The 26,494-nt window shown below is 60.8% G+C and overlaps 1 protein-coding gene across 5 annotated transcripts; it reads left to right on the plus strand.

The window, feature by feature from the left end:
• Window positions 1-3,813: 3,813 nt before the first annotated feature.
• Window positions 3,814-26,384, plus strand: WDR5 (WD repeat domain 5). 5 transcript variants are annotated; one of them, XM_072960506.1, is made up of 16 exons: window positions 9,302-9,426; window positions 10,023-10,099; window positions 11,274-11,410; window positions 12,097-12,269; window positions 13,048-13,156; window positions 13,459-13,532; window positions 13,887-13,976; window positions 14,153-14,242; window positions 14,446-14,529; window positions 17,903-17,958; window positions 22,207-22,253; window positions 24,356-24,431; window positions 24,985-25,018; window positions 25,203-25,277; window positions 25,749-25,836; window positions 25,983-26,384. In XM_072960506.1, exons 4-16 carry the CDS (start codon window positions 12,189-12,191, stop codon window positions 26,081-26,083), a joined length of 1,005 nt encoding a protein of 334 aa, XP_072816607.1. In that variant the 5' UTR covers window positions 9,302-9,426; window positions 10,023-10,099; window positions 11,274-11,410; window positions 12,097-12,188; the 3' UTR covers window positions 26,084-26,384. The 5 variants fall into 5 exon arrangements, with proteins under 5 accessions (XP_072816608.1, XP_072816606.1, XP_072816607.1 ...); XM_072960504.1 differs by lacking the exon at window positions 11,274-11,410; XM_072960507.1 differs by lacking the exons at window positions 9,302-9,426; window positions 10,023-10,099; window positions 11,274-11,410 and adding an exon at window positions 3,814-3,948.
• The last annotated feature ends 110 nt before the right edge of the window (window positions 26,385-26,494 follow it).

Genomic DNA, 26,494 nt, shown 5'->3' on the forward strand with positions numbered 1-26,494 from the left:
GAGGAAACTGAGGTGCAGGGAGGTGCCTGGGTGTGTCTTTCTCTGAAACTCACAATTATACCCACTGTGCCACTCAGAGCCTCATAAAAACCAGATTCCGTGTTCTGGTCATGATTTCTAGTGAGGAGAGCTACTCCAGGTGGAGACTGAGAGGATGCCCCCAGCCTCATCAGGGAGAAACCCGGACTCTGACACCAGACAGACCACCCAGTGGGAGGGGGACACGCATGGCCTGGGCTGGATGGATGGGTGAGCACCGCAGGGCGGCTGGAGCTGCCTGGCTGCTGTCCCAGGCAGGGGAGACAGCTGGTCATACTGCAGCTGCTTCAGAGCTCCCCGTGGCCACGGGCCCTGCCAACGGAACAGCCCGAAGCTGTGATACCCCCCCCCACCAAGCATAGCTGAAGAGGGGGTCCTGGCCCCAAGTGACCTCCCCGCTTTGGGTTGGCCACTGGGAAGGGCCTCTGAGCTCCCAAGAGACCAAGGCCCTTAGACGGACAAGGCGGGCAGTGTCAGAGGGAGCAGAGGCTGGAAAAGCAGGGAGACAGCGGGCCTGGCTGAGGCCGCAGCCACAGGGAGAGGCAGCAGGGCTGGGCCCTCCCGAGGGAGGGGGACGTCAGGGCTGGGCCCATAGCAGGGGTCTCCAAGCATGGCCAGGGCCCTGCGGGTGGCCAGTGAGAACTGCAGACCCCCTAGACACACTGAGGGCGCCTGTGATCCTGCTGCCCCCCAGTCAGCGAGGAGGCCCTGCGGCCTCAAAGAGGCTCCCGCTGCTGCCTGTGCACCCACCCACCCTGGACACAGGGCAGGGGCTCTGCCCTCAGAGGCTCGAGGGACACAGACAGCAGCGCTGGCCTCTCGAAGACTGACCATGCCGGTCCCCTTGCCTCGGACTCACTCAAGGCTGTGCCATGCCCGGCCCAGGGCCAGCTCTCCTCCCAGCTTTCCTAGCGGGGGCCGGGCTGAGTGCCTCAGACTCACGCTCTTTGCTCTCACGAGGGCCTGACAAGGCAGCTCCACCCCCATTTGCAGCGAGGGCAGCAGAGCCCACCGAGGCCACCCTGGGAGACCCAGCCAGTCCCAGGGTGCCTCGGTCTGCGCCCAGAGCCCTGCTCCCAGCCATGTTTCTGCTGCTGCCCCAGGCTTGGCTCTTTCATCCTCATGTCTTCTTGACCTTCTGCAAGCTTGGCGTGGGGTGCTGCAGGCTCGCTCCCTCCTGGCTGGAGCTGTTTCCCGGCCTTGGTCTCAGCCGCAGGGGGCTCCAAGCTGGGCCATGCTATCTCTGCACCCTAAGCCCGCCCTCCCTGCAGCTTGCTGGCTGGGCCCTACTCGCCTCTCCAGTCAGATCTCCCCTCTTCCTCCAGCCTCGCCCCTTGCTCCCCACACCCCTGGCCTCTGCTCTTCCGGTGTCTCTGGTCAAACAGCATCTGGGAAGGCCTCTTGGATGGTCCACCAATCCACTGGAAGCCTGTTCTAGAACCACTGGCCTGCGGGTCTGGCACCCCCTTAGTCGGGGAGGTCCTCAGGGCAGGGGACCCGGGTGGCCTGCTGCACATCCACAGCCCCTGGCAACACCGGGTACCTGGGCTGGTTCCAGGGACGCTGGTGGATGAGAAGGGCTGGGGATGGGGCTGGACGGGACGGAGAGATATTGGTAACAGCCTCGCTCAGCTGTGTGTCATTCTCCTGTGGTGGAAATGAACAGAACCCATTGCTACTTCCTTTACTCACAAAAGACGTCTGATTGGAAGAATCCCAGTGGTGTAAAAGGAAAGTGGATCCCTCCTGGGTCCCTCCCCTGGACGCCTGGGACAGGTTGCGAGTCCTCCAGTGCCTGTGCCTTGCAGAGTCTCACTTTCTCCCCACACACAGCTCTGTTCCACAGAACGCGCTGCCCCGTGTGTCCTCTTCCATCGCTTGCTTTTCCTTTTTCCCTGCCCTGGCCGTGGCACAGCCCCCCGTGGTACGACGTCCCCAACTGCCTCACTGCTTTGGAGGCTGCAGAACGTCCCAGTACGCGATGCGCCGTGGCTGACCCTCTCCTCCCCCAGGGCTGGACGTTCAAGTTGCCTCTGATGACTTCATCACTATAAATAAGCGAGGCGGCCAGGAGCATCCTCGGGCGTCCTGCAGCTTCTGCAGCTGTTTTGGAGGGAAGGGTTCCCGGAAGGGAACTGCCGCTGGGTCCGTGTGTCCTAAAGGCCACGGAGGCCCTTCTTTGGTTTGGGTTCCAGGGACCACTGTTTCTTTTATGTGAATGTTCTTCCCTTCCCTCGTAGGCCCTCCTCGGTGGTCCCTGGCGGCTCCAGCACAGCTGGTGTCTGGGATTACATCCAGTCAGGGCACCCGCATCCCACTTCCTCTGCCCCAGACAGAGCCAGGCAGCCCCAGCTTGGAACCTGCTCCCACGTTCCAAAGCAGGCCCAGAGTGGGGAGCGCCTGTCCCATCTGCCTGGGGGCTGGAAGCTCTGGCCACGGGGCTGGGCGTGGCGGGGCAGCCCTCCCTGCCTCCAATTCCACGCCACCCCTGCCCCCCACCCCGCCCGAGGTCCAGCTCACACAGGAAGACAGCTGCAAGTAAGCCCAGGCTGCAGGCCAGCCTCAGAGAAGCTGCGTCCACTTCCCCGCCAATGCAAGGCCCTTAGCTGCTTGCAGGGGGTTTTAAAGACCCCAGAGGAGACAGCCGCCCAGGGGCAGAAGGAGGGGCCACTGAGGCTCCTTGAGGGAGCCAGGGGTGGAGGGAGCCTGCCTGCTGGCAGCGAGAGCTCCTGGGCACAGACTTCGGCCCCGGTGTTTCCCCTGTGTCAGCGTTTCTATTTTAGGCTGGCTGCTCCTGTTAGGGAATTCTCAGCGAGCTGTGGGAAACCCAGAAAGGCAGGCTCCAGGTCTGCCCAGCTTCTGTGCGCCCTTCCTGGGCCCTGTGGTCCCCTCTGGCACCTGGGCGAGGGGCGCACCCCAGGCTGGCACACTCGCTCGCCCACATGAAAGTCCCCTCTTTCCCTGGGTTATGCGTCCCCATAGGGAATGTTCCCATCTCGTGACCCGGTCGGGCTCCAGGACTTTATCCCACAGAAACAATCGCAGACAGAAAACCCTGGAAATGACCCAAGCGCACACAGGGCCGTGGGAAGGGGACGGAGAGGGCAGCGTGGGGCCCCGTGGGAAAAGCTCGCGACAGGCCGTGAGCACGCAGGGCTGCTGGGACCACAGCCACGTGGAAACAGCGTCTGCCTGTGCCCCCGGGAAAGGGCCCCGCGTCTCTGGGGCAAGGCAGATTCTGGAGGCCAAGGGCAGGGTGGAGCCCCAGCCCCGCCTTTCGCTTTGGCCTTGCGACTCCCTGAACCTCTGTCTTCCCCAGCTGTGAAGATCTGAGGAACTTACAGCCGCGGCGGGTGGGTGGACGGGCTGGTAGGAGACTGTGCCTAGAGCCCTTAGGCCAGTGACAGGCATGCGGTGGGCTCCGGGGAAGGATGGCCGCAGTGCTTTGTGCAGCGCGGACACACAGGAACAGTTTGCCGTGAGGGGGAGACGCAGGTGGCCTGCTAGCAGCCAAATGCACGTTCCCGTAAACCTCTGCCGCCCAATCCAGACCCGGCCCCACCCCCACCCCACCCCCACCCTGGAAAAGCCTCTAAAGACTTTGAGAAAAAATGCCCTGGCTTTGTGGGGCTGATCTCCATCTCGCTTGCCACTGGAGCGCGTTCCTTCTCACTGGCTAACCACCGGGGTTCGCCCAGGCCGAGGCGGGGAGGCAGGCGGTCTGCAGACCGGAAGAGGTGGGGCCTGGCTTTGGAAGCGGGAGCTGCATTCCAAGGATTCCTCCGGGGCGACCGCCCGCCCTGCCTGGCTCCCGGTGCCCAGCTCCGCCTGGAGAGGGCCCCCGGAGACCCCCGGCCTGGAGCCGGGCGGGGGCCCGGGGCAGCAGGACGTCGTCGCGGGGACCTGAAGGTCAGTCAGGACAGGCTTAGATCCAACGGGAGGTGGATGTGGACGTTCCAGGGCTCGTTCACGTGGAGGGTCTTGATGCAGGACCCCCTGCGTCCCCTCCGGGCGGGAGCCCGCAGCCGTGGCGGAGGTGGAAGCGGCGGCCGGGGGCGGGGCTTAGGGCTGAGCCCGGGGTCCTCGAGGAAGGGGCAGCTCAGGTGGCTGTCCCACCCCTTGGGGCCGAGGTGGGGCTGGGGGCCAGGGCCTTCAGTCCTATCACAGGGCGGCGCCAGGCAACCTGCATGGGCAGCCTCCCTGGGAGGCGGCAGCGGGACCGGAGGTGAGTCAGGGTGCTTCTCCGCTGGTGGGAAGGAGAAGGGAGCCGAGGGATGGTTCGCGGTGGGGGGCCCACCCTGGCAAAGGCCCTGGAAGGAGAAACCCCACAGTCACGTCTTGTCGAGCGTCTTGTCGAGAGCTGTCTTCTCTGCTCTTTCTGTTCCCGGGAAACTGAGGCCAGGGAGGAGTTCAAGGGTGGGGGCACAGTTGGGACTAGAAGTGGCTTTCTGGATACCGGGGGTGAGAGCTGCAGGCCTGCTGGGCCCCCGGGGTCACGGGGGAGATGCCTGTCCTGATGGGCCTCGGGGAGGTGTGAGGGGAGGGAGGCCAGAGACTGAGGGGAGAGGGGGACACGGCCTCCCAGACCGGCTGCCCTGGTGTCATTTCCAGGGGAAAAGGGATTTTAACACAAAACCCCACTGATCTTGGCAGGCAGGAGCCTTGCGGTCTCCAGGCAGCGTCAGCAGCTCCCTGCAATGGTGGCCTAGCAGAGGTGGGCCATCCAGTCGGGTCATCTGGTGAGCAGGGCCTGGAGGCCCGGGGTCCTGGGTGTCTTCTGTAGCCCTCCCTCATCAACTGCCATGGAATCCAAAGCTCTGGGCTTGGCCGTTAAAGGGCCAGTCCTCCGCACCCAGCTCTGCCTGCTGCGAGGAGCATCACAGCATCCCTGCCGTGCGGTCTGCTCCTTGGTCACCTCCCAGCAAGCCCTGAGAGTGCTGTTCCTGACGAAATATGTACCACTAGGTGGCAAAATACGGTTTTCAAAAGCTTCAAGTCCTATAACAAGGTGATGCTCTTAATTTCAGTTCTGCCACTTCCATAGACCCTTGCTGACTGGTCCTGTTGACACAGGTTGCTCTCTCGCTTTTCATTCATCCACTTATCCAGCCATGCATCCACATACCCACCATCCATGCATCCATCAATCCAGCCACCATCCATTCATCCAACACCCCCCCACCATGCACACATTCATCCGTCCATCCACCCATCATCCATCTAATCTCCCCCCGGCCATGCACACATGCATCCGTCCATCCACCCATCATCCATCTAATCTCCCCCCGCCATGCACACATGCATCCGTCCATCCACCCATCATCCATCTAATCTCCCCCACGCCATGCACACATGCATCCGTCCATCCACCCATCATCCATCTAATCTCCCCCACGCCATGCACACATGCATCCGTCCATCCACCCATCACCCATCTAATCTCCCCCCGCCATGCACACATGCATCCATCCATCCACCCATCATCCATCTAATCTCCCCCCGCCATGCACACATGCATCCGTCCATCCACCCATCATCCATCTAATCTCCCCCACGCCATGCACACAGGCATCCGTCCATCCACCCATCATCCATCTAATCTCCCCCACGCCATGCACACATGCATCCGTCCATCCACCCATCATCCATCTAATCTCCCCCACGCCATGCACACATTCATCCGTCCATCCACCCGTCATCCATCTAATCTCCCCCACGCCATGCACACATGCATCCGTCCATCCACCCATCACCCATCTAATCTCCCCCTCCACCATGCACACATGCATCCGTCCATCCACCCATCATCCATCTAATCTCCCCCCGGCCATCCACACATGCATCCGTCCATCCACCCATCATCCATCTAATCACCCCCCGGCCATGCACACATGCATCCGTCCATCCACCCATCATCCATCTAATCTCCCCCCGGCCACGCACACATGCATCCGTCCATCCACCCATCACCCATCTAATCTCCCCCCGGCCATGCACACATGCATCCGTCCATCCACCCATCATCCATCTAATCTCCCCCCGGCCACGCACACATGCATCCGTCCATCCACCCATCACCCATCTAATCTCCCCCCGCCATGCACACATGCATCCGTCCATCCACCCATCATCCATCTAATCTCCCCCCGGCCATGCACACATGCATCCGTCCATCCACCCATCATCCATCTAATCTCCCCCCGGCCATGCACACATGCATCCGTCCATCCACCCATCATCCATCTAATCTCCCCCCGCCATGCACACATGCATCTGTCCATCCACCCATCATATATCATCCCCCGACCATCCACACATGCATCCGTCCATCCACCCATCATCCATCTAATCTCCCCCCGGCCATGCACACATGCATCCGTCCATCCACCCATCATCCATCTAATCTCCCCCCGCCATGCACACATGCATCCGTCCATCCACCCATCATATATCATCCCCCGACCATCTACACATGCATCCGTCCATCCACCCATCATATATCATCCCCCAACAATCCACACATGCATCCGTCCATCCACCCATCATCCATCTAATCACCCCCCAGCCATGCATGCATTCATCCATCCATCATCCATCCATCAACTCTCCACCACTCATCCACCCATCTACCCACCCACCCATCCACCCTCCATCCATCTGATAAGCACAACAGAGTGTGTATTGGGGAGACTGGTGGTTGGGAGTGCAGCCTCTGTCTTCGCCAGTCCTGACTCCATGGTTGTGCCTACTGCCTGTGGGTCCTTGGGCAGCTTCTCAACCTCTCTGAGTCTCAGTTTTCTCCTTGTGAAAAGGAATAAAGGTACTGAATTCCCAGGGTTGTTGTGAAGGTGCAAGGACATAACATATGTAACAAACTTACTAAAGAATAAACCTCCACCTCCTCTTTCTTCTCTCCTCCTGGAACCCAAGCCAACTCAGCCAGGAGACACTGAAGCAGGAATCACAATGAAAGATGAGGGTTTCCACTGGGGAGGAACTGGGGGCTGTGAAAACACAGCCAGGAAGACTCACCTGGTTGGGAGGTCAAGGGAGAAGTCCCAAGTGAATGGGCATTGGCTGTAGGGGGAGAAGGGTGCCCTGAGGAGGAGAGCCTGGTGGAGGGACCCGAGTGAGTGGGGAGGGTGCCCAGATGTGCTCATGTTGTCCAGCTGATGGGACAGCCTTGAGAAATGTTGTATTTATGAAAACTGTTCATGGCAATAGGTTCACTTGCCAAGTAGCCCCCATTGGCCGAAGCCCAGCTAAGTTCTAAAAAACCCAAATCTCCAAGGTGTTTTCCCCTTTTCTAGTCTTTAATCCTCTCCTCCATTTCTGCTTGGGATTTTTCAGAGCCTGACTGCATTTTGGGAGGGAAATAAAAGAATTTAAAACTTAGACAATAAAGGAAACCCCCTGCTTTGGTTCAATTGCCTTACTTGCCATATTCTTTGGCTTCAGGATTTTAGCTGTGACTGCGGGATGGACTGCAAAAAACACCCAAAACCAAATCAAAAACAAACAAAAAACCAGCCCAAACCTCAACAGAGTTAGACTTTCTCATTTTCTAATGAGCTTTTCTGGAAGGCCCTATCTCCTGGGGTGAGGAAGGCCAGACCAATCTACCTGGGAATCTGGTTTGAGTTCTGAGTTCCAGGGTCAGCAAGTACTTTCAGTTTGGGGCTGGAACGTGGGGTGCACAGTTTGGGGGTGGCATGAGGCTACAGGGGGAGGCCAGTCTGGTAAACCCCACCAGCAGAGTCTAGGTTTGGGCCCAAGGGCAATGGGAAGCCAGCTCTGAGTCTTAAACTGGAGAGTGACAGCTCAGAGCTGGGTTTCTACAAGTTTTTTTGGCTGTGCTTCAGGGAGGTTTTGGAAAGGTCAGTTGGGAGATGGGACTGGGGTAGGATGGAGGGAAGCAACCGGCTTTGAGAGCCATATAATGGAGCGCATCCCTAATGAGCTCTGTTCAGGCCCAGGCAGCCAGGGGGATGCAGACGCCCTGCTTCATCCTGACCTGGTTTTGTTGCCTTTGGCAGCCACTGCCTCAAGCTCCAGGGCAGCTGGCCCAAGGCGCCTAGGCCTCCCGGGGACAGAGAGCCACAACCAGCTGGGGGCTGGGGGGTAGACAGGGACTTTGCCGACCCTGCGTCCTCCTTGGGAGGGGAACTCAAGCCAGCTGCCAGTCTTGGCTCCTGTATCCATGACAACCACACAACTCAAATTCCCTGGGCATTTGCATTTCAAAGGCTCTGTCCATTGGTTTCCACAGGTTCCTGTGTCATATTCGGTGTTCCCATTTTCAGCTGGGAAATAAGACTGCATGCTCTTCTACCCGGGGCGCGGCCATGGGGCTGCGGACATCATGACCCCCTCCACGACTCTAAGGCCCATGTGGCTCGCAGAAGTGGGACCGCGGGGTGAGAGCGCGCGGGACTCGGGGCCAGAAGGCCCGCTCCATGTTCTCCCTGTGCCCCTGAGCCGTCCTCTCTCGCCGCCCCTTCCCCATTTGTAACTGGAGGTGGTAGTACCTGTCTGGGTCATACCCTGCAGACAGCAGAGCAGCCTGCACGCAGTGACTGTATCTCCGCGGTGGGGGCGCAGGAGACAGCAGGTGCGGGCCGCGGGCTCCCTGCTCCGAGGGGCGGGAAGACCCCGCCAACCCCGCAGCCGGCCCCGCGGGGGAGCTGGTGGGCCGAGTGCAGGGGACGCAGCTCCCGGAGTCCGGGTTCTTTCTGCACCTTTTGGAGCTCAGGTTCCTCGTTTCAAAGTTGCAAGGTAAGGGCCCTTTACGGGGGTGTCCCGAGCATTAACGGAGACACTACCCGGGAAGCACTGCCGAGGCCGGCCGGACGCTCTGGACGCGGTAGCCGCCGCTCTCCGGCGTCCGCGACGACGGAGGGACGCGACCCCACGGGTGTCCCATCCCAGAAGAAACGGCAGGGCCTCCCCGCCCCTAAATCCCGGGGGGAGCTCTGCTTCTCCCTGCGGCGCCGCTGCAGGGCGAGCTCAGGATATTCTCATTCGAGCGGCGCACCAGCACTTTCCTGTAGGCATCACCATACTTCCGTTTTCAGAAAGTGCTGGAGAAGGGCGGGAACCTGCCGCCTTTGGGGCTAACGCCTTTTAAGCAGGAAGCGCGCTCAGCACACTATCCCTTTAAGGCGTTAAGCCTGGCCCAGGCGTTCTGACCCTCGCCGCTGCCCGTAGCTCCCCTCCGAGAGGCCGGCTTTGTGCGTTTGCCCCGCCCCACTCGCCCCCGCCCCTCGAGTATGCGCACGCGCACTGCCGGCCCCCGCGCCGCCTAGTCGAGTTCGGCCCGGCTCCCGCCCAGGCGGCGGCCGACGTGACGCCCGGAGCGCCAGCCCCCGTCCCCTCGCCGCCCGGCAGGTAAGCGGGGGCCGCCTGGCCGGCGGGCGCGTCCGGAGAGCGCGGGGGCCGGGGCGGACGCCCGTGCACCCGAGCCGCCCGCCGCCGCACGTGTTCCCGCGGGCCCGGCCCGGGTCCAGCCCCGCCGGGCCTCCCGGCGCAGACGCCCCGCGCCCGCCGCCTCCCTCCCGGGCGTCGCTCTGCGCCCCCTTCCCCGCGCAGCGCCCGGCCCGCCGGCGGCGGCCCCCTCTCCCGACCCGAGCCCGCCGCAGACGGACTCGCACGGACCGCCGCCGAGCCCCGGGGACCCCAGCGCGCAGGTGACAAGCCCCCGGCCCCGGGACTGCGACTTCTTCCTGCAGCCCGCGTGCATCTTCCCTTTGCCTCCAAAGAAAGACCTCAGACCCACTGAGCCATTTAGTGCCTGGATGTGGCTCGCAGACCCCTCTGTCCTCCTCTTGCAGAAACGCCTCCACCCTGGCTTGCTGCTCGCCCCTGGCCCGGGCAGCCAGGCCCCATCTCTCCCCGAGAGCCCAGGGTCCCAGTCAGGTAGAGCCGTCCTGGGGGCTGTGTACGAGCCTCCCTGTAGCCTTCTCATCCCGTTTCTACTCACCCAGGTCCGTTATCGCAGTCTGGCAGGTCCTGTGCTAGACGCTGCGTCTAAGGTTGGCCCAGCCCCATAGGAGGCAGGCAGGTAAGCTGCAACCCTAAGCCTGTTTGAGAATCCAGCTGGGGTGAGGAGAGCCAAGTTCGTTCATTCCGTGGGGCTGGCCCGTTCTGTCCTGTCTTCCCACACCAGCGGGTCCAGTCTCTGGGGTAGAGCCCAGAAATATGCATTTTACAAACAGTCCGGGAGAGCATTCATAAGTTTGGGAGGCTCAGCCTTAGATGGTCAGGCCTACCCGGTGCCAGTGCCGAGAGGGGGTGGGGAGCAAGGGCTCAGAGCCCAGCTCCAAATGTTGAGTCAAGAAATAGTGTTTCTCGAAGTTCGGCTGGATTTTTGTATGTTCCTGTTTTGCTAGCTGAAGGGCTGGGCAGGAATTAGGCCAGGAGGCTGAGCTGGGAGGGGTGGGCCGCCTTGTCTGTAAGACCTCCTACTGCATCCCTGATCCTGACCTGAAGGCAGACAGCTTGTGGGAGTCACGCTCCGCCTCCTGATGGGTCTTGGTTTTTGTGATCAAATCCGGCCTCTGAGCTGCCACTTCCACTCCAGACGGAGGCTCTTCTGTTCCCACTGGTGTTTAGCTGGGGCGGGCCACGGGCTACCCTTCTCTCAGCTCTTGCCGTGGCCTGGCTTCCTCAGACACTGGGTTCTGTGAAATGGACTTTTCAGCTCTCTTCCTTGGCTCCCCGCCCCCGAGTGGTCCAGTCCACCAAGGGGAAGGCAGCACTTGGGTTAATTGGCTCGGCCTGGGTGCACTGAAGATAATCACCAAGCAGCCAGCATTCTGAGTACCAGCTTTGTGCTGGCACTTTGTCCCCGGGCGGGTTTACTGACCTGCCCCTCCCCTCCTCCACCCAAGTGCTTGGCCTTTGGGTGCCTTGGGATCCATCCGAGGCTGGGATCCCGGCTGCAAGTAGTCAGCTGTGGCCCCGCAGCACTCTGCGCAGCTGTGTTGCATCATAATTTCTGTCCCCTCCTCTTGGATGGACAGAGACCTGGAGACGTGTTCTCTGATGGCTTCTGTTTCGTCTTGGTGTGACAAGAAGCCTGTGCAAGCTTCCAGTTTTAAGCGCCAAGCCCGAATTCACAATGCGTAGACTCATTAGATTGACGGTCGTGCAGCTTCTGGGAGTTGGATGCCTGTGATGTTTGCAGAATGTCCTGGCTGCTCGCCTCAATTGAGTAATGTGTTCCCTTGTTTCAGACTCACCTGGTGTGCTTCTATGCCGTGTATCCAAGTAACGGAATCTTTCTGTGATAGAGGAAACCAGTTACTTACTGAGTAGTTCCCGTTTTCAGGCTGAAACCTAATTGAGCTGCAGTCTTTGTCCGTCCTCTGCAGTGAGTGTTGCTTGCAGAGTGTCCGTGCGAACTTCAGGCTGCTTCTGCAGAAGGCTGTCTGGTGGGGACTCCAGTGGGCAGGGCTGGCTCTGGTTTGTGCTTTCCGGCCGTGTCTTGTGGTCACCTTGCCAGGGGACAGAGGGCCTTTCTGCTCGTTTGCGTTCTGGAAGCAGTCTTGTGTCTGCAGCCTGCACGTGGAGACCTCCAGGCTGCCAGGAGGTGTGGGCCCCTAGGGTGAGCTCTCGTGTTTTCAGTGGCTGTTGGCACCGCTGCATCACCGGGACGCACTGGAGGGTTGGGATGAGTTCCCAACCTTCTGCGCCCTGCAGTTCAGTCTCTTGTAATTTGGCACGTTTGTTTCCTGACAAGAAGCATTTGCTCTTTTTATTAAAATGTATCAAGGGCTCTTTGAAGAGAATTGTGTTTTGTTTGTGTGGACTGTGCTGTGTTCCTGGGGACACGTGGGTAACAAAATAGGCGCCCTTGAGGGTGGGTCTCTGACCACAGTGGGCGAGGGCGGCACAGGTCTGAGAGGCATTAGCCTGGAGCTAGGGTGACAGGGTCCTCGGTTCAGAGCAGTAGCTGCTGCAGGGCTCAATAAGGTGGTCGGAGGTTTTTCAATTATTTTTCCTGCAAATTAATTTTTGAAATATGGTTTGTTTATTGGCTTCGGTCCTCCATTGTAGGTTTTGATTAGCAGAGAGCCGTTCCCACAGCGAGGCCTCCACTTGGAGCCGTGAACTCCGCCCCGTCTCCCTGCCCGGTGGGCTTCAGAGCCATGGCAACCGAGGAGAAGAAGCCGGAGACCGAGGCTGCCCGAGCACAGCCCACCCCATCATCATCGGCCACACAGAGCAAGGCGCGTCTCGCGGGCTCCTAGGGAACTGCTGGGGCACTGCCGGGGGACTGCCGGGGCACCGAGGCTGGAAGGGGCTTGGAAATAGTATTTCATGCCCATGAGTCAGTTAAATGTTGCCAGTTGTTATTCCTCGACCACATCCCCAACCAGTGCTGCTTCTGTGCCAGGTCAGGGAATCCCAGCCTGTCCCCTGGTGGAGGGGCTCCCGTGCCAGGTCAGGGAATCCCAGCCTGTCACGGGGCGGGGGGCCTCTGTCAGCCATGCAGGTCCTTGGTCTTGATTGGAAGAGTCTCTGTGGGACTCAGAAAACATCTCTGACTGAGGACTCCCGCCCTGGCCCCCCCTCATGTAGACTGCAGGCAGGCCTTTAAGCAAGGGAGCGAGCCTGGTTTGCTGTGGGGGAGGCTGAGCTGGGGTAGGGGCTGCAGAACTGGGGCTGGCGCTGGTGGGGCTTCCGTGGTATGGCCACGTCAGGTGCTGCTTCCAGCCGCGCTGGGGTGGGCGTTGCCTCCAGGGGCCTCCCCGTGCCTGGCAGGATGGGGGGCTGTCTGTGGCGGGGGGGGCTATGGGAGAGGCAGAGTTTGTGAGGGGAGTAACGAGCTCAGGTTAGGCACGTTCAGTCTGAAAGGTGACATCCGGACAGGTGAGAGTTGGAGGAGGTGCTGTCAAAAGACAGGTGTGCGCTTGAGCTCAGGCCGTGGGACTCAGATCCAAAGTGGCGATCAGCTGAGTTGGACAGCGGTGGCAACTTTCTGCTGACTGGGACTCTCTCTAACAGCCTACACCTGTGAAACCCAACTACGCTCTAAAATTCACCCTGGCTGGCCACACGAAAGCTGTGTCCTCTGTGAAGTTCAGCCCGAATGGGGAGTGGCTGGCGAGTTCGTGTAGGTGCTGGGACCACGGCTGCGGGAAGAGACAGGGAGCCCGGGAGGATGGATGGGGGGCCTTGCTTTCTGACCCTCCGCTGCGGCCAGCGGCATGTCCCCTTGCTGTGACTGTGCGGAAGTCACTGCCTGAAGTTGTGCCCATGCGACTGTGCGGGGGGGCGGGGACCGCTGCTCCCTGTGCGTGGCCATGCTCGGGGTTCCTGAGGGTCACATGGCCGCTGGGGCTTGTGTTGAGGGGCAGCCCAGACTGGCCTCTGGATGACCGGAGACCCCCGTTGCTTTTCACGCCTTTCTTTCAGCTGCAGATAAGCTCATTAAGATTTGGGGAGCTTATGATGGGAAATTTGAGAAAACCATCTCTGGTCACAAGCTGGTAGGTCTGGGCCCTGCACCCTGGAGTTGCTACTGGGGCGCTGGGTTGGGGCCATCTCCTGGGCTTGTTGGTTAAGATCTGAGTCCCTCTCACCCCTCCAGTGTTTTGGGTAGTTATTTGCCTCTTGTTTCTCAAGCAAATACTTTGGACGACCTCGGCCGAGTTTCTGCCCGACTGTACGGCCTGGCCTAGCCCGCAGAGCAGGCTTTTCCTTGGGGCCCGAGGTCCCGGCCGCATGGTTGGCAGAGCTGGGGGTTCCGAGCGTGGATGGCCTGCTCGTCCATCTTCAGTTGGGCATTGCTGGCTGGGCCCGGTTTGCCCCATCGAGGTGGTGACTGCGTGTCTCCTCCCCAGGGAATATCGGATGTGGCCTGGTCGTCAGATTCCAACCTCCTTGTTTCTGCCTCAGATGACAAAACCCTGAAGATCTGGGACGTGAGCTCGGTGTGTGCCGACTCCTCCCGCGAGGCCTGAGCGGCTGGGGGTGCGGGCGGGGGCCGAGTTGGGGAACAGCCTTGCCTGTCGTCAGAGGGGCTCTGCAGCTGTGGTGGGTCCAGCCTGAAGTTGATGTTTGGGGAAATGACCGCCGGGAGTGGCTGTCTGACAGAACTTTATTGTAGGGGAAGTGTCTGAAAACCCTGAAGGGACACAGTAATTACGTCTTTTGCTGTAACTTCAACCCCCAGTCGAACCTCATCGTCTCAGGCTCGGTGAGCGCGCTGGCCTCTCGGGGGGGGGGGTAGGGGGGTGGGCGTCCGTCGCACCGGACGTCCTGGCCCTGTGGTGGGGATGGTGGCCGAGCAGAGTCACTGTGCTGCTCCTGGGGGCGGCGGTGGCAGGTCTCGGGTTGCAGGAAACCCGTCCTCGCCTTTCCTCCCTGCGGAATCACCGTGATGCCCTCTTTTGTCTTCAGTTTGACGAGAGCGTGAGGATATGGGACGTGAAGACGGGCAAGTGCCTCAAGACTCTGCCGGCGCACTCGGACCCGGTCTCAGCTGTAAGTGCCTCTGAGCCGTGCGCGGCTGGCGCCCCGCTCAGCTCTTGCCGGCCACCCAGCAGTAGAGCGGCGACCAGGCATGGGGCCCTGGGACCCTGACCGAGAGCTCAAGGCCCTGTGCTGCATGGGAGGGCGGGTGTGCGCGGTGCTGGGGAGGCGCCCTGAACCGAGTCCCCCGGGACAGGCAGGCAGCCAGGCCTGGAGGTATGACTGTGGATGAGGTGTGTGGAGTGGAGGTAACTTGGGGGGGGTGGCCCAGTCGTGGGTGAGACATTGGAGGACGGAGCCCACGAGTGCTGTCCCCCTGTGGTCCAGGGCCTGCCGCCTCAGACGCGGACCACCCGGGCGCAGCCGGGGCGCAGCGGAATGAGCAGGGGTTAAACTATGCACGGGTCCTAAGTTGCTTTACATAAAAATGGTCGAAGTATTTCTTTGTTAGCAAAGAGCCTAAGGTGGTTTCTTAGCCAAGTTTGCCTTTTGAAAAGTGGAAGGAATCACGTGTAAACCACTTACTCGGTGTGACCAGCAGATGGTCCTTTCAGGCTCTAAACTCGTGGGGGTGAGCGACTGTAAGCGGTTTTGGCCTCGTAAGTCCAGCTGAGACGGTGTGCAGGGCCCCGACCCATCAGGGCCACGTGGGCACTGGCCCTGGGGCAGGGTCCTCGCTGCGCCGCTGTCTCGCCCAGTGCCAGGGGCTCCGGGGAAGGTGGCGGCCGTGGGGAGGGTGCTTTGCGACCCTCCTGCCCCGTGCAGTCGCTCCTCTGTCCCCCACGGTCGGGGACGCCATCCAGCAAGCAGCCACGCGAGAGGTGACCGGGAGACGAGCTGGAGCGACGGCTGTGAGTTGAGAGTTCTGTGTTAGGTGGCAGGTTGGGATTCTCTCTCATGACGGCGCAGGGTCTTTAAAGTCTTTGTTTCTTACAAAAACAGTTTTTAAAAAAGGTTGCGCAGTGTTGCAAGTAGACATTCTCCTGAGCTCCCACCTCGGAGTCAACTGCCGGCAGCTGGCGCTTACCCTCTGGGGGTTTTGGTTTTTTGACGTTAGTGATTTCCAGCATTACCTCCTCTCAGCAGTGGTGCTGCAGCTCTGGGGCGCCCTGCCCCTGCTCGTGCCCCGCAGAAAGGTGTCAGGGGTGCCCGCGTGGGTGGGCGCAACCCCGGCTAGGCACCCCGAAGGACACGCGGCAGGGAGCGCGGGGAGTGTCTCTGCAGCGGCGCGGCGGGGGCGTGCGCGCGCGGCCTTCTGGGGGACCTGTCCCAGGCTAGCGCCCTCGGCGCGGGCGTCCTGCTGGCTTCGTCCCGCTTCAGTGCAGCTGCTGTCCTGTCGCCTGGATCGCCGTGTCAGTTCTCACCTGAAGCCCCACTGTCTGCTTCGTGCCCTGGCCGCTCATTCACCCACTGTTTCCTGGCCTGGTGCCCCGTGCCCACTCATCTGTCTGCAGGTGCCACCCACCCCCAGAGAGCTCAAGCGACTGCTCTGAGTCGAGACCGGGCGTCCCCATGAGAGTCTGGCCCGGTGCCCTCACTGCTCTGCAGCACTGGCTCTCCTGGCCGTGTTCTGGAACGTGGGGAGCGGGCTGTCTTGCTCTCGCCCCTGAGCGCTGGTTGCGAGGGAGAGCCCTGCCAAGTTTGCTGGCGGTGATGTTTGGATGCGGTGGGGAACCAGCAAAGCCTGGAGCTGGGGCCCGTGACAGCTCATTCTCATCTAGCGTGGGGGCTTCGTCAGATGGCGTTTTGCAGATTCAAAGGGATGAATGTGATTAGAATGACTGCTGTGAGTTTTAGAGAAAGTCTCTGGGAGGCTAACGAGCACGTGGGGAAGGCTGAGTCGTGGCTGCTGTCAGCACTGCCGTGGGAGCGGAATGAGAGTGGGCACAGCCACACCGGCCGCACGCGGCGGCAGCGCCGAGCGCAGGGGCCCAGACTGGGGCGGGCCCTGAGTGTGGAACACCGAGGCTTCCAGGTTTCCCACAAAGAAGAAGGTCAAGTGTGTTTTTAGTAGTTTTCGGCGTTGGCTCCGTGCTGACGTGGTGTCCCGGAGGTGCTGGGTTGAGTGGCCTCTGTCCAACTCGTCTCGCCTGCCGCTGCTCTGCTGAGGCTGCGCAACAGTCCAGGTGGCAGGTGCGGCTCCTCCCGTGCCCCTTGACAGTCAAGGCAGGTGGGTGTGTCCCTGGCCCAGCCTCTGCTGTGAGTGTGCTGGAAATGCAGATTCTCAGGCCCAGTGCTGGGTCTTCAAAGCTCTCGAGGTGCTTCTGTGTGTGTGTGTTTGTCTCGGGGCCACCTGGCAGCGTCTGGAAGCATTTTAGGTTGTCACTGCCAGAGGTCCTGGCGTCTCGTGAGTCGAGGACAAGGGAGCTGCTACACAGGACAGCCCCTGGCAAAGGAAAGTGTGGCTGCGAGTCGGTGGCGTGAGGTGGAGACGCTGGCCTGGATGGTGGGGCCAGACTGGCTCCCCGGCCCCAAGTGAGTGAACCAGGTGCCCTTCGTGCGGGTCGCCCGGTAGGAAGTGCGTCGCTCGCAGCAGGAGTCGGGGTTCACAGCGGGTGTTTGCTGTAAGGAGGCTTATCCTGCCCAGGACGCAGACGCAAGTGGTGGACATTTATGATGAGCTCTAGCTTCTGACATCGCGGTTCCTTTCGTTTCCACTGAGATTCAGGTGGAAAAAAGAAAGGGGACAAGCTCAGAGGTTAGCCAGTTACGAGGAAGGGACTCATCAGGCTGCCGTTTCTTTATCAGAAGGTCTGTGCACCTGTCCCTGTTGTGGGCGGAGTTAGGCACCCAGATCAAGTAACTGGTGTGACCACGTGGGCCAGCATCGAATTGGCGGGCCTCACCACTTCCCAGGCATGAAGCCTGGCGTCTGGGGCAGCCTGGGCCTCGTGCCCGTCCCCTCTGGAAGGCTGGAGCCAGCTCTAGTGTACCCAGCGGTTGGTGTCTGGGCACTCGGGCAGTCATCTGGGCGTCCTGGGGTCTGAGAGCACCCAGCGGGCAGGGATGCGTGGCAGAGAGGAAGCACTGGAGTGACCGAATAACTGGGCGCCTCTCCTGCTGACCTTCCTCTTTCTCGGTGGAAGTCACATCCTCAGGGTGAGCGTCAGGGCTGGTTTTCTTCCTGGGGTTCAGGCGCTGGTCAGGAAGCAGGCTGACTGCTGCCTGAGGCACCAGGTGCAAATGAGCATTTTGTCTGTGCTGCTGGTGCCTCTCCGGGAATCTTCTGGAAAACGGCGGAATTTAGCACTTGCTCACAGTGCAGCCGGATGTGTGCGCCCCTGTCGGGGGGCGTTGGTGAGCAGGAGGGCCACTCGGGGAAGACGCGGTCTGTGCTGAGGACTTAACAGTGAGTTTCTTTTCTCCTCCCCTCCCTCACTCTCAGGTTCACTTTAACCGTGACGGATCCTTGATTGTCTCCAGTAGTTACGATGGGCTCTGGTAAGTGGAAACGCTTTACTGCGTCAAGTCCGCACATGTTGGGTAAAGGCCCCGCTGCGCTGTTTGTGCCTCTAGTGCTGAGCCTCTGCCCCTAGGAGCTCGTGGCCAGCAGGGGCTGCTGGCAGGTCACCAGACGCTCAGGACAGCTTTGGGGGAGCAGATGCCTCGGAGAAAGACTGTAGAGGGGTGGTGAGCGTGGCTGGGAGTGCAGGCTCCTGTCACCAGTGAGGCCCCAGGCGGGGAGCCGGGGGCGCTGCTGTCCTGCATGTGGCGCCTGTGGACATCGAGAGGGTCCTGGGCCCGTGGTGCTGGTGGTGAGGTGGGAGGAAGGGGTGAGATGAGGGTCTGCATGGGGGGCTGGTCACAGCAGAGACCCTGGCCCAAGGAGGGTGAGGGGAGAGCGATGCGGGACGCCGTCTCCTGCAGGACGTCTGTTCAGTCTGCGTGGGTGATGCTTGTAGAGCTTGGAGTCTGTAATGCCGGTGTTTTCTGGATTCTTCAGGAGACATGGGGGAAAACGTCCGGGTAGTGTTCAGCTGTGGCTCAGCACGCTGGGTGTAGCGCGCCGGGCAGTGTCTGGGCTGGGCGGGCCGTATCACGACTCACTCGTTTCCGGGCAGGAGGCGATGCCCCGGCTGAGCGGGCGGCCCAAGTGGGACTTCCCACTACAAGGGAGAAAGGAAGTGCACTAGGGGCTTGTCCACATCTGGCAAACGTAAAGTGAGTAAGAGAAAGCAGAGTGACCAGCGCTCCAGGTCAACGCGGCGCGGGAGGAGCGTAGCTCGGCGGGTTAGCTGTGACTGGCGGGCGGGCGGGCTGAGCGCCCTCGGGGGCCGTCGGGCGGCGGTGGGGGTAGCTTGGGAGATGGGGACCAGCAGGTGTAAATGGCTCCACACGAAGCAGATCAACAGGGACCTACCGTAGAGCACCGGGGCCAGCGTTCAGTACCTTGTAACAACCTGCAGCGGGAAGGAATCTGAAAAAGAAAATACGTGTCTGTAACTGAGCTGTTCTGCTGTAAACCTGAAACTAACATGTTGTAAATCAACTATACTTCAATTAAAAAAAAAAGAAATACAAGACCGCGAGCGCCGAGACGCACTGAAGTCTGATTATGTCTGGATGAAGTGCACGTCTCTGAAAAAGAAAACTGAAAGTGAATCGATGTTGGGAAAAGTACCTCAAAGAGAGTTAATGATAAAGAAAAAGGGAGACTAAGATCTAAAGTTAAATGCACAGCTATTAATTATGAGCGCAACACTTTAATCTCTGAACATAGAAACTGTAAGTGATAAATACGTAAAATATAACGACTGACAAAAAGTGGGTAAGAAAACATGTACAAACACATTTGCAAATAAAATTTCTTCTTAATTAAAAAAGAAGAAAATTAAAGAGAGGCTGTCAGGTTTGGGTTTAAAAGCCTTCCGACTCTCCGTCGTTTTCCAGCAGCTCAGCTGAGGCAGAGTGCTCAGGGGGCCTGGGGTAGAGGGGTCGCGGGTGGTGTCGGGCAGGTCCGGAGCAGAAGGGGGACCCAGGGGACCGGGATGAACCAGGCAGAGCTGACGGACCCACCCATGCAGACAGCGCAGCCCTGGAGATGCGGCCGAGAACTAGGGGTTTACGGGGCACGAGCCCTTCCTGCGTGGCAGTGAGTGTGCCGCTGAGCCGCGAAGGAGCCCGTGGGGCTCTGCGGGTCCGAGCGCTGCCACGCTGTGTGTTCGCCACTCAGGAGGAGTGGCCCGTGTGGGGTGAACAGAGGTCTGTTTTCTTAAGAGTGCGGGACAGCCTCAGGATTGCTCGTGGACTGGCTCTAAAAGCTTTGTAAAGAAGCTGAAAGAGAAAAAGCCCACCAAAAAATGTAGGGTGCAAACTTACCAAGTTCAAAGATGAAGAATGCGAGAAACGTAGGAAAGTAAAATAAGCTGTGTTCTTCGTAAAGCAGTTAGTCTAGGAGCCGAAGCAAGGAGAGAGCAGAAGACGGGTGGGGGGGGCGCCGGGAGCGGGGGCTGGCCCACCTCTGAGCAGGATGTGTAGACCGGGCAGAATCCACATTTCCTAAATTGAGGGAGGGGGTCACGCAGCAGAGACAGAGACAGGTGAGCAAAGGTCGGATTTTGCCCTGGACCCGAGTAAGGAGCAGAGCCTTAAGGCTGCTGAAACTGTTCAGACCACAGCACGAGACGGGGAGCCCCAGGTCACCTCTGGGGCCAGCATGACCTCACCCCCAAGCTTTGCTGCTGGTCCAGAAAAGAAAGCCGGAGGAAGCTTGATGTCAGCATTGGCAGGAGAGCATTACAGACAGTCCGGTGGTGCCTGGAAAAGTAGGATTCTGTCCCGGGGGCTCCCGCATCCTGAGAGGACGGTAATAACGTGCCTCACATGGGAGGTGGATCATCTCATGATTACACCAGCGCACGAGAGGCAGAGATCCACGTAGTTCATCACCAGCACACGTCAGACAGGCACCTGGTAGAATCCCGCGGCCGTTCCTAACAAAAACTGCAGCAAAATAGGCCGATATCGTCGTCTTTTAAAGAGACATCTAAGAAACGTGTGACAGGCGGTGCCGCGCTCAGTGCGCTTCTGCTGGAGCCAGGAGCAGACAGGCCCGCCCGCGCCCTTTGCTGCCCAGCGCCGTTGGGGGCCTTGTTACCGTGACCGGAAGGTGAAAGCGACTGAGCGCTGGGCAGAGGTGTGTCTGTGTGGGTGGCACAGGGTGCACTCTGTGAGGTTAAAACTACAGACACTTTAAAGCTGTGGACTCATTTAGCCCTCAGGACAGCCCCGCGACGCGGGTACAGGGTGGTCGCCGTCCCTGCGCCGCAGCTGGGAGACGGAGGCCGGAATGAGCACCTGCCCGCCGTCCCTTGATGGGGTCTGAGGTCTGGGTATGTCGGGCTCGGAACCGGCTCCGAGCCACCGGGCCCTGCAGCTACGGAACAGGAAGGTCGGTGTTGAAAACTGACAGTTTCTGTCTCTCCTGGGAGTTACCAGAGAGCAGAAGGGAACCAGGCTCCCTCTGTAACAGTCACCAGACCTTAGGGCACTTGGAGCATGGCTGCGAGAGAGGGCAGGTTCTGTAGGGTGAACGTGGTAACATGTAAGTGAGGGACACAGAGCCCAGAGGGAGGGGCAGGGACCCGGCGTGTCCATGTCCTGGGCTGATACTTGTGAGCCGTTCCATTTAGACCCTTCCACCTACACAAAATGGAGTTAAAACTCTCAGCAGCGTAGCTGAGCTCTCAGGGTGGGGGTGTAGCTCAGTGGTGGAGCACAGGCTTAGCACGCACGAGGTGCTGGGTTCCGTCCCTGGTACCTCCATTAAATAATAAATAAATCTAATTACCCCCCACCAAAGAAAAACAAAAAGAAAAATACTGAACAGAGAAGAGGGGTGAGGATTGTTTCTGGGTGTCCAAACCTGAGGCACCGTCAGTGCGCCTGCCGATGGGCAAGGTCTTGGGAGGATGGCCGCCTAGGTGGGGCGGGGTGGGGCGGGAGTCACTCCCCGAGGGGGGCCTTGTTGCGGCAAGAAGCAGATGTGGAGAGACCCGCCCCAGTAATGGTACTGGGGGGTTGAGATTTGTCCCGAGTGAGGGCATACAGAGCAGGTGGGGGGAGATGTGAGAGGTGACACGTGGGCACCTGTGCACTCTTACCTGTGAATTCGTGTGCCCTTGACCCTGCGCCCCTTTGCTGGAAACCCGCTGTGGACGCGTCTGCGCTGATACACGTAATGGCTCCCCAAACGGGGCGTAGGGGCAGAAATCACAGAAACAGCTGGCGTTGGAACAATGTGACGCCCCGCACGTCCACTGGCGCAGTGGCTCCTTGAATGAGTCCTCTTGCTCCTAAAGTAGAGGATGTCACAGCAACGCACACGGTGTTCTGTTGCTATGAAAACCCTCTCCCCCGGGGGTCGTGCGCCCGGCATGTTTGTGCGGAGGGACCTGCAAGGAAGGAGGCTGGCGGTGGGCCGGGGAGAGGGTGGCCTGGTGGGGGGCGGGGGACAGACACTTCCTCCTCCGTGGTTCCACCTGTTGCGCTCACAGTAGAGGAGGTCAGAGCACTGGCGTAGCCTGCGTGTGTGTGTGTGCGTGCCCCCCCGTGAATGAGCAGATGGAGCGTCGTAACTGAAAAATGAGGCGAGTTATGTGTCAGTCCTGAAATGCACTCGAATCAGAGCTGGAGAACTACCTATGGTCACTTGCTTCTTAAAATCATGTTGTTTTTTTTGCTTTGCAGTCGGATCTGGGACACCGCCTCGGGCCAGTGCTTGAAGACGCTGATCGGTGAGTCTGCTGGCCTCGTCCTCCAAGGGGCGTCAGGGGGTCCGCTGTGTGGGCTCCTCCCGCACTCTTCCCGCCCTCCATCTTCTGTGGTTTTCTGGAATCCTCCCACCCTGTCCCAGACCTGCTCCCTGCGGGAAATCCTCCTCTTTTGATCATCCCCCACCACTGGCTCCTTCCTGGCTGACTCTGCTGTCCAGCCTCCCCTGGGGCTGCCCGGCCGCGTCCTCTGAAGGACCCGTGAGCCCCTGGGACTCTGCCTGTGCTCAGCAGGCCCATGTCTCCCTCCCCGGCCTGGGGGACTCTCCGCTCAGGTTGTTCCTTGAGCAGATGGGTGGAGCCCCAGCCCCTAGGACCCTGTCTGCTGGGGGTGCCTCAGGTGGGCGGGAAGGATGGGGGAGAGGCACCAAGGTCTTAAAGACATGGTACACTGTGCCTTGTGGGGGAGGGGAGGCTGGGATGAGATGGAAAGACAGCCCCGCCTGGGCGTGGTGTGGGGGGGGCTGGAGGGAGGGGATTGGCCCCCCGCGGCCTTGGGCCTGGGAGGGTGACAGGGAGGTACGGAGCCCTGGAAGGGCTGAGTCGGGAGAGCAGAGAAGGCCCGCCCCCTCAAGTCCGCCTGGAAGGGCTTTGCTGCTGCGGGTGGGCTCCGCGAGAGAGGAGGGGACAGGGCACAGGGGCATAGAACACAGAACCACCGCAGGCCAGGTGGGCTGTCCCCTGTCCCGGAGGCCGGAAGTCCAGGATTGAGTCACCTCGTTCCAACTTACGCCCCCTTTAAGGGCCTCTGGGCTGATGGAGCTGCAGCCTGAGGTGCCTGGGTTGGGCCTCAATGTGAGAATTTGGGGCAGGACACATTTTAGCCCCTAACAGTGGCCTTGTGGTTCTCTTGGTCTACAAGGCCACCCTCCTGGGGCTTACCTTTGCTCCTGACAGCGACATTGCCCCTTGGCTGTCAGTGCAGCCATCTCTGCCCGGCGGGTGGGGTGTGTCCTTGGCTATCAGTGCCCAGCACGGGCTCAGCTGTGTTACTGCATGTGATCCTTGCAGCCACCACGCAGCTGGGCAGGAAGCTGGTGCCCAGAGAGGTTAACAGCCAGCCAGCAGCCAACAGCCTGGGGTTAGGACTGGAGCCCAGGCAGGACAGAGTCAGGATGGAAGGGGTGGCGGCGTTGTCTCTGTCCCGTTTCTAACTTGAGGTCTCGGGACGTCGGCAGCTGAGTCCTGAGATGCTTTGCTGAAGGAGCTCGGGGATAGATCAGGCGCTGCCTCCCTGTCCAAGCTTCGGGGAGGCCCCCTGCACGGCCCTGCATCCCGGGGGCAGGGACCTGCACGGCCTCACGCCTTCTCCTGTGCCTTTCCAGTGTCTGGGACCAGTCAGAGGGAGCAGAGGCCCCCGGTGCGCGGGAGGCAGGCCTGGGTCCCCCGAGGTGGTAATGCAGGGCTTGCTCTCCCCGGTGCGCGGGACACACAGCCTCACCTGCTCCCACACCAGGGTGCACATGGCTCCTCACTCAGGCTGGGGTTCGCCCCCCCGCGCCGGCGTGAGGACTGGGGCTGTCATGTGGCCAAGATGCTTCTGAATGGGCAGCTCCCTCCCCAGCCACTCCCAGGAGGCGGACAGCTCTGAGCCACATCCACGCGGCTGCCCGGGTGCGCCCTCAGCCTGAGTGTCAGAAGCGAAGGTGCGGGTGTGACATCACGAGAGGGGTTTCTGGGGACAGTTACGCATCTCCTGCTGTAACAGGAAACAGGAAAGTACCCGAGGTAGTTCACTCAGGCCACTTTTTTCTCAGTGGAAGTAGTTTCTGAGTTTCGCTGGGTCTTTGCAAACTCTCCCATGAGGACATCCGTCCTGGAGCCCCTCCCTTGCTGTGTCGGAGAGGGAAGGCCCGGCCGGTTGGCTGCAGGGCTTCTGCTCCGAAGCCCTCGTGTCACGGGGTCCCCGGGAGAGCCGGCACACACTGGCGCCAGTGATGGGTGCGGGAGGGGCGGTGTTGGCACAGTGGCGATGGTCTCGCTGGGCAGCCTGGTAGGGGAGCTGCCCTCCCAGCTCCCCAGGCAGAGCCAGGGCCCGCGTGCAGCCATTTCTGTGCTCCATGCAGATGACGACAACCCTCCCGTGTCCTTCGTGAAGTTCTCTCCGAATGGCAAGTACATCCTGGCCGCGACCTTGGACAAGTAAGTGATCCTGTCGGTGTGGGTGGGCGTGAAAGGAGGTTCTCTCCAGTGGGCTCCTGGCCGGACGCCACTCTCCAGAGGGGCCCAGTCTCAGGCCATGTGCTCCGTGCTCACTGTGGTCACTGTGGCCAGGTCTCCTGTCTGAGGGGGTGGTGGGCACGGAGGCCTTGAGGTGCTCCCTGACCTGCCCCGGCCTCTCCTCCCCGACAAGCTTCAGGGAAGATGTCACTGGCTGTCGGCCGCCCTCTGGGAGGCTGCTCGCGCTCGGCCTCCCTGTGGGCTGGGGGCTCGCGGGGTCGGCCCCCGTGGGAGGAGGAGAGAGTAGCCACTGAAACCTATTCTGGGCGTGTCTGGAGCAGGACCTCCCACGTCCCCTTCTAGCGGAGGTGAGGACTCTACTGGCCCAGGGGACACCCAGCAGCTTCTTTCACAAAAGTGTCTTCGAAGGACACGTGCCCGGGGCTCTCGTGCTCTGCTCCCCGGTGTCCCCAGGTCCTGGGGAGGGATGAGCGGGGACAGGCGAGAGCACGCTGACCCGCCCTCTGCCTTGCAGCACGCTGAAGCTCTGGGACTACAGCAAAGGGAAGGTGAGCAGCGCCGGTGGGCGGGGCTTCCTGGCATCCGTCTGGTGCAAGTTTCCCAGACTCGGGCTCTGGCGAGCTGGCTGGGCAGGGCTGGGCCAGGCTGGGCCGGGCATTGGGTCGGCTGCAGGGTGCTGTCGAGGGTCAGCCAGTGCAGCCGTCCTGACCGCAGGCGGCCCCCGCCTTTCAGTGTCTGAAGACATACACGGGCCACAAGAATGAGAAGTACTGCATATTCGCTAATTTCTCTGTCACTGGTGGGAAGGTACGTGTCTCCCATCCCCACAGACGGGCGCTTCACTCTCAGCGACGCTTCTGGTTGTTAAGTGAACGAAGTCACGCTTTGCACAGTACTGGTGACTGTCCCTCGCTTGTGGGACGTCCTGTCACACCTGGCCCCTCTGTCCAGCAGAGGCCCCGCGCTGCGGTGCCGCGGCGGGGTTCTGGCTCTGGGTCCCGACAGGCCGTGTCCCCCCCCCCACCTGACCCTCTCGCTCTAAGGAGTAGGTGGTGCCGTGCAGCCGAGCTTAAGTGACGGCAAATTTAGAACCTGCCGATTTGAGAAACCAGTTTACGCCCGGAAGCCGCCCCGAGGCGCAGCAGAGCCGACGGGTGGCCGGGGTGGAGGGGGCGTCCTGGAGGGGAGAGAAGCTGGGGGCTGTGACCTCCCCCGCGTGAGGCGGATGTGCATCCGTTTCCCACGGCCCTGACCCCGTGTCCCCGCTGCTGTGGCCAGTGGATCGTGTCGGGTTCGGAGGACAACCTGGTGTACATTTGGAACCTGCAGACGAAGGAGATAGTGCAGAAGTTACAGGGCCACACAGGTGAGCTCCCAGCGGCCGCGGCCTGCTGCCTGCGGCGGGGCCACCCGCTGGTGCGCTGAACGCACGGTGGGTGGGCTCCCGGCAGAGGGGGCGGGTCTGGAGCGAGCGGGTCGGAGGAGGCCCTGCTGGTGACCGTCTGCTTTCAGATGTGGTCATCTCGACGGCGTGCCACCCGACGGAGAACATCATCGCCTCGGCCGCGCTGGAGAACGACAAGACCATCAAGCTCTGGAAGAGCGACTGCTAGGCCCGGGGGGCGGGGCCGGGCGGGGGCGGGGCCGGGCCCGGGCGGGGGTGGCGTGGTGCCGTCCCCGGGCTCCGCGCGTCCAGGCGTCCAGGCGTGGGGACCCGGCGGCCCTGGCGTGAGCCGCCGCTGAAGAGGACTTGGCGGAGGGGCGTGTCCGCCACCAGCAGGTTCCCCGAGTGGCTGGTGGCGTTTCTTGCCAGCTCCTCTCGAGCGCCGTCTGCGAAGCGTTCCTAGTCTCTATTGTGTTCAGAGTCGACAAAAGTTTTTAATTTTTTATTACAAAAAGGTGACGTTCAGCTTATCACGAGTTGTGTTTCTTTCCAGTAACCGTTCTGTGCCGGTTCTGAGGATTTGTTACCTGGTGCAGGCGCTGGGACCCGGTGCCGCCTGGGGCTGTGGCCCGGCCTCGCC

Source organism: Vicugna pacos, chromosome 4 (assembly GCF_048564905.1).
Source record: "Vicugna pacos chromosome 4, VicPac4, whole genome shotgun sequence".
NCBI lineage: Eukaryota > Metazoa > Chordata > Mammalia > Artiodactyla > Camelidae > Vicugna > Vicugna pacos.

Bases quoted from the DNA above. Each gene is read 5' to 3' on its own strand.
- WDR5 (XM_072960507.1), top strand. From the start codon at position 12,189: ATGGCAACCGAGGAGAAGAAGCCGGAGACCGAGGCTGCCCGAGCACAG. The intron at 17,959-22,206 runs GTAAGTGGAAAC...TTTGCTTTGCAG, and splicing joins AGTAGTTACGATGGGCTCTG to TCGGATCTGGGACACCGCCT. The intron at 25,837-25,982 runs GTGAGCTCCCAG...GTCTGCTTTCAG, and splicing joins GAAGTTACAGGGCCACACAG to ATGTGGTCATCTCGACGGCG.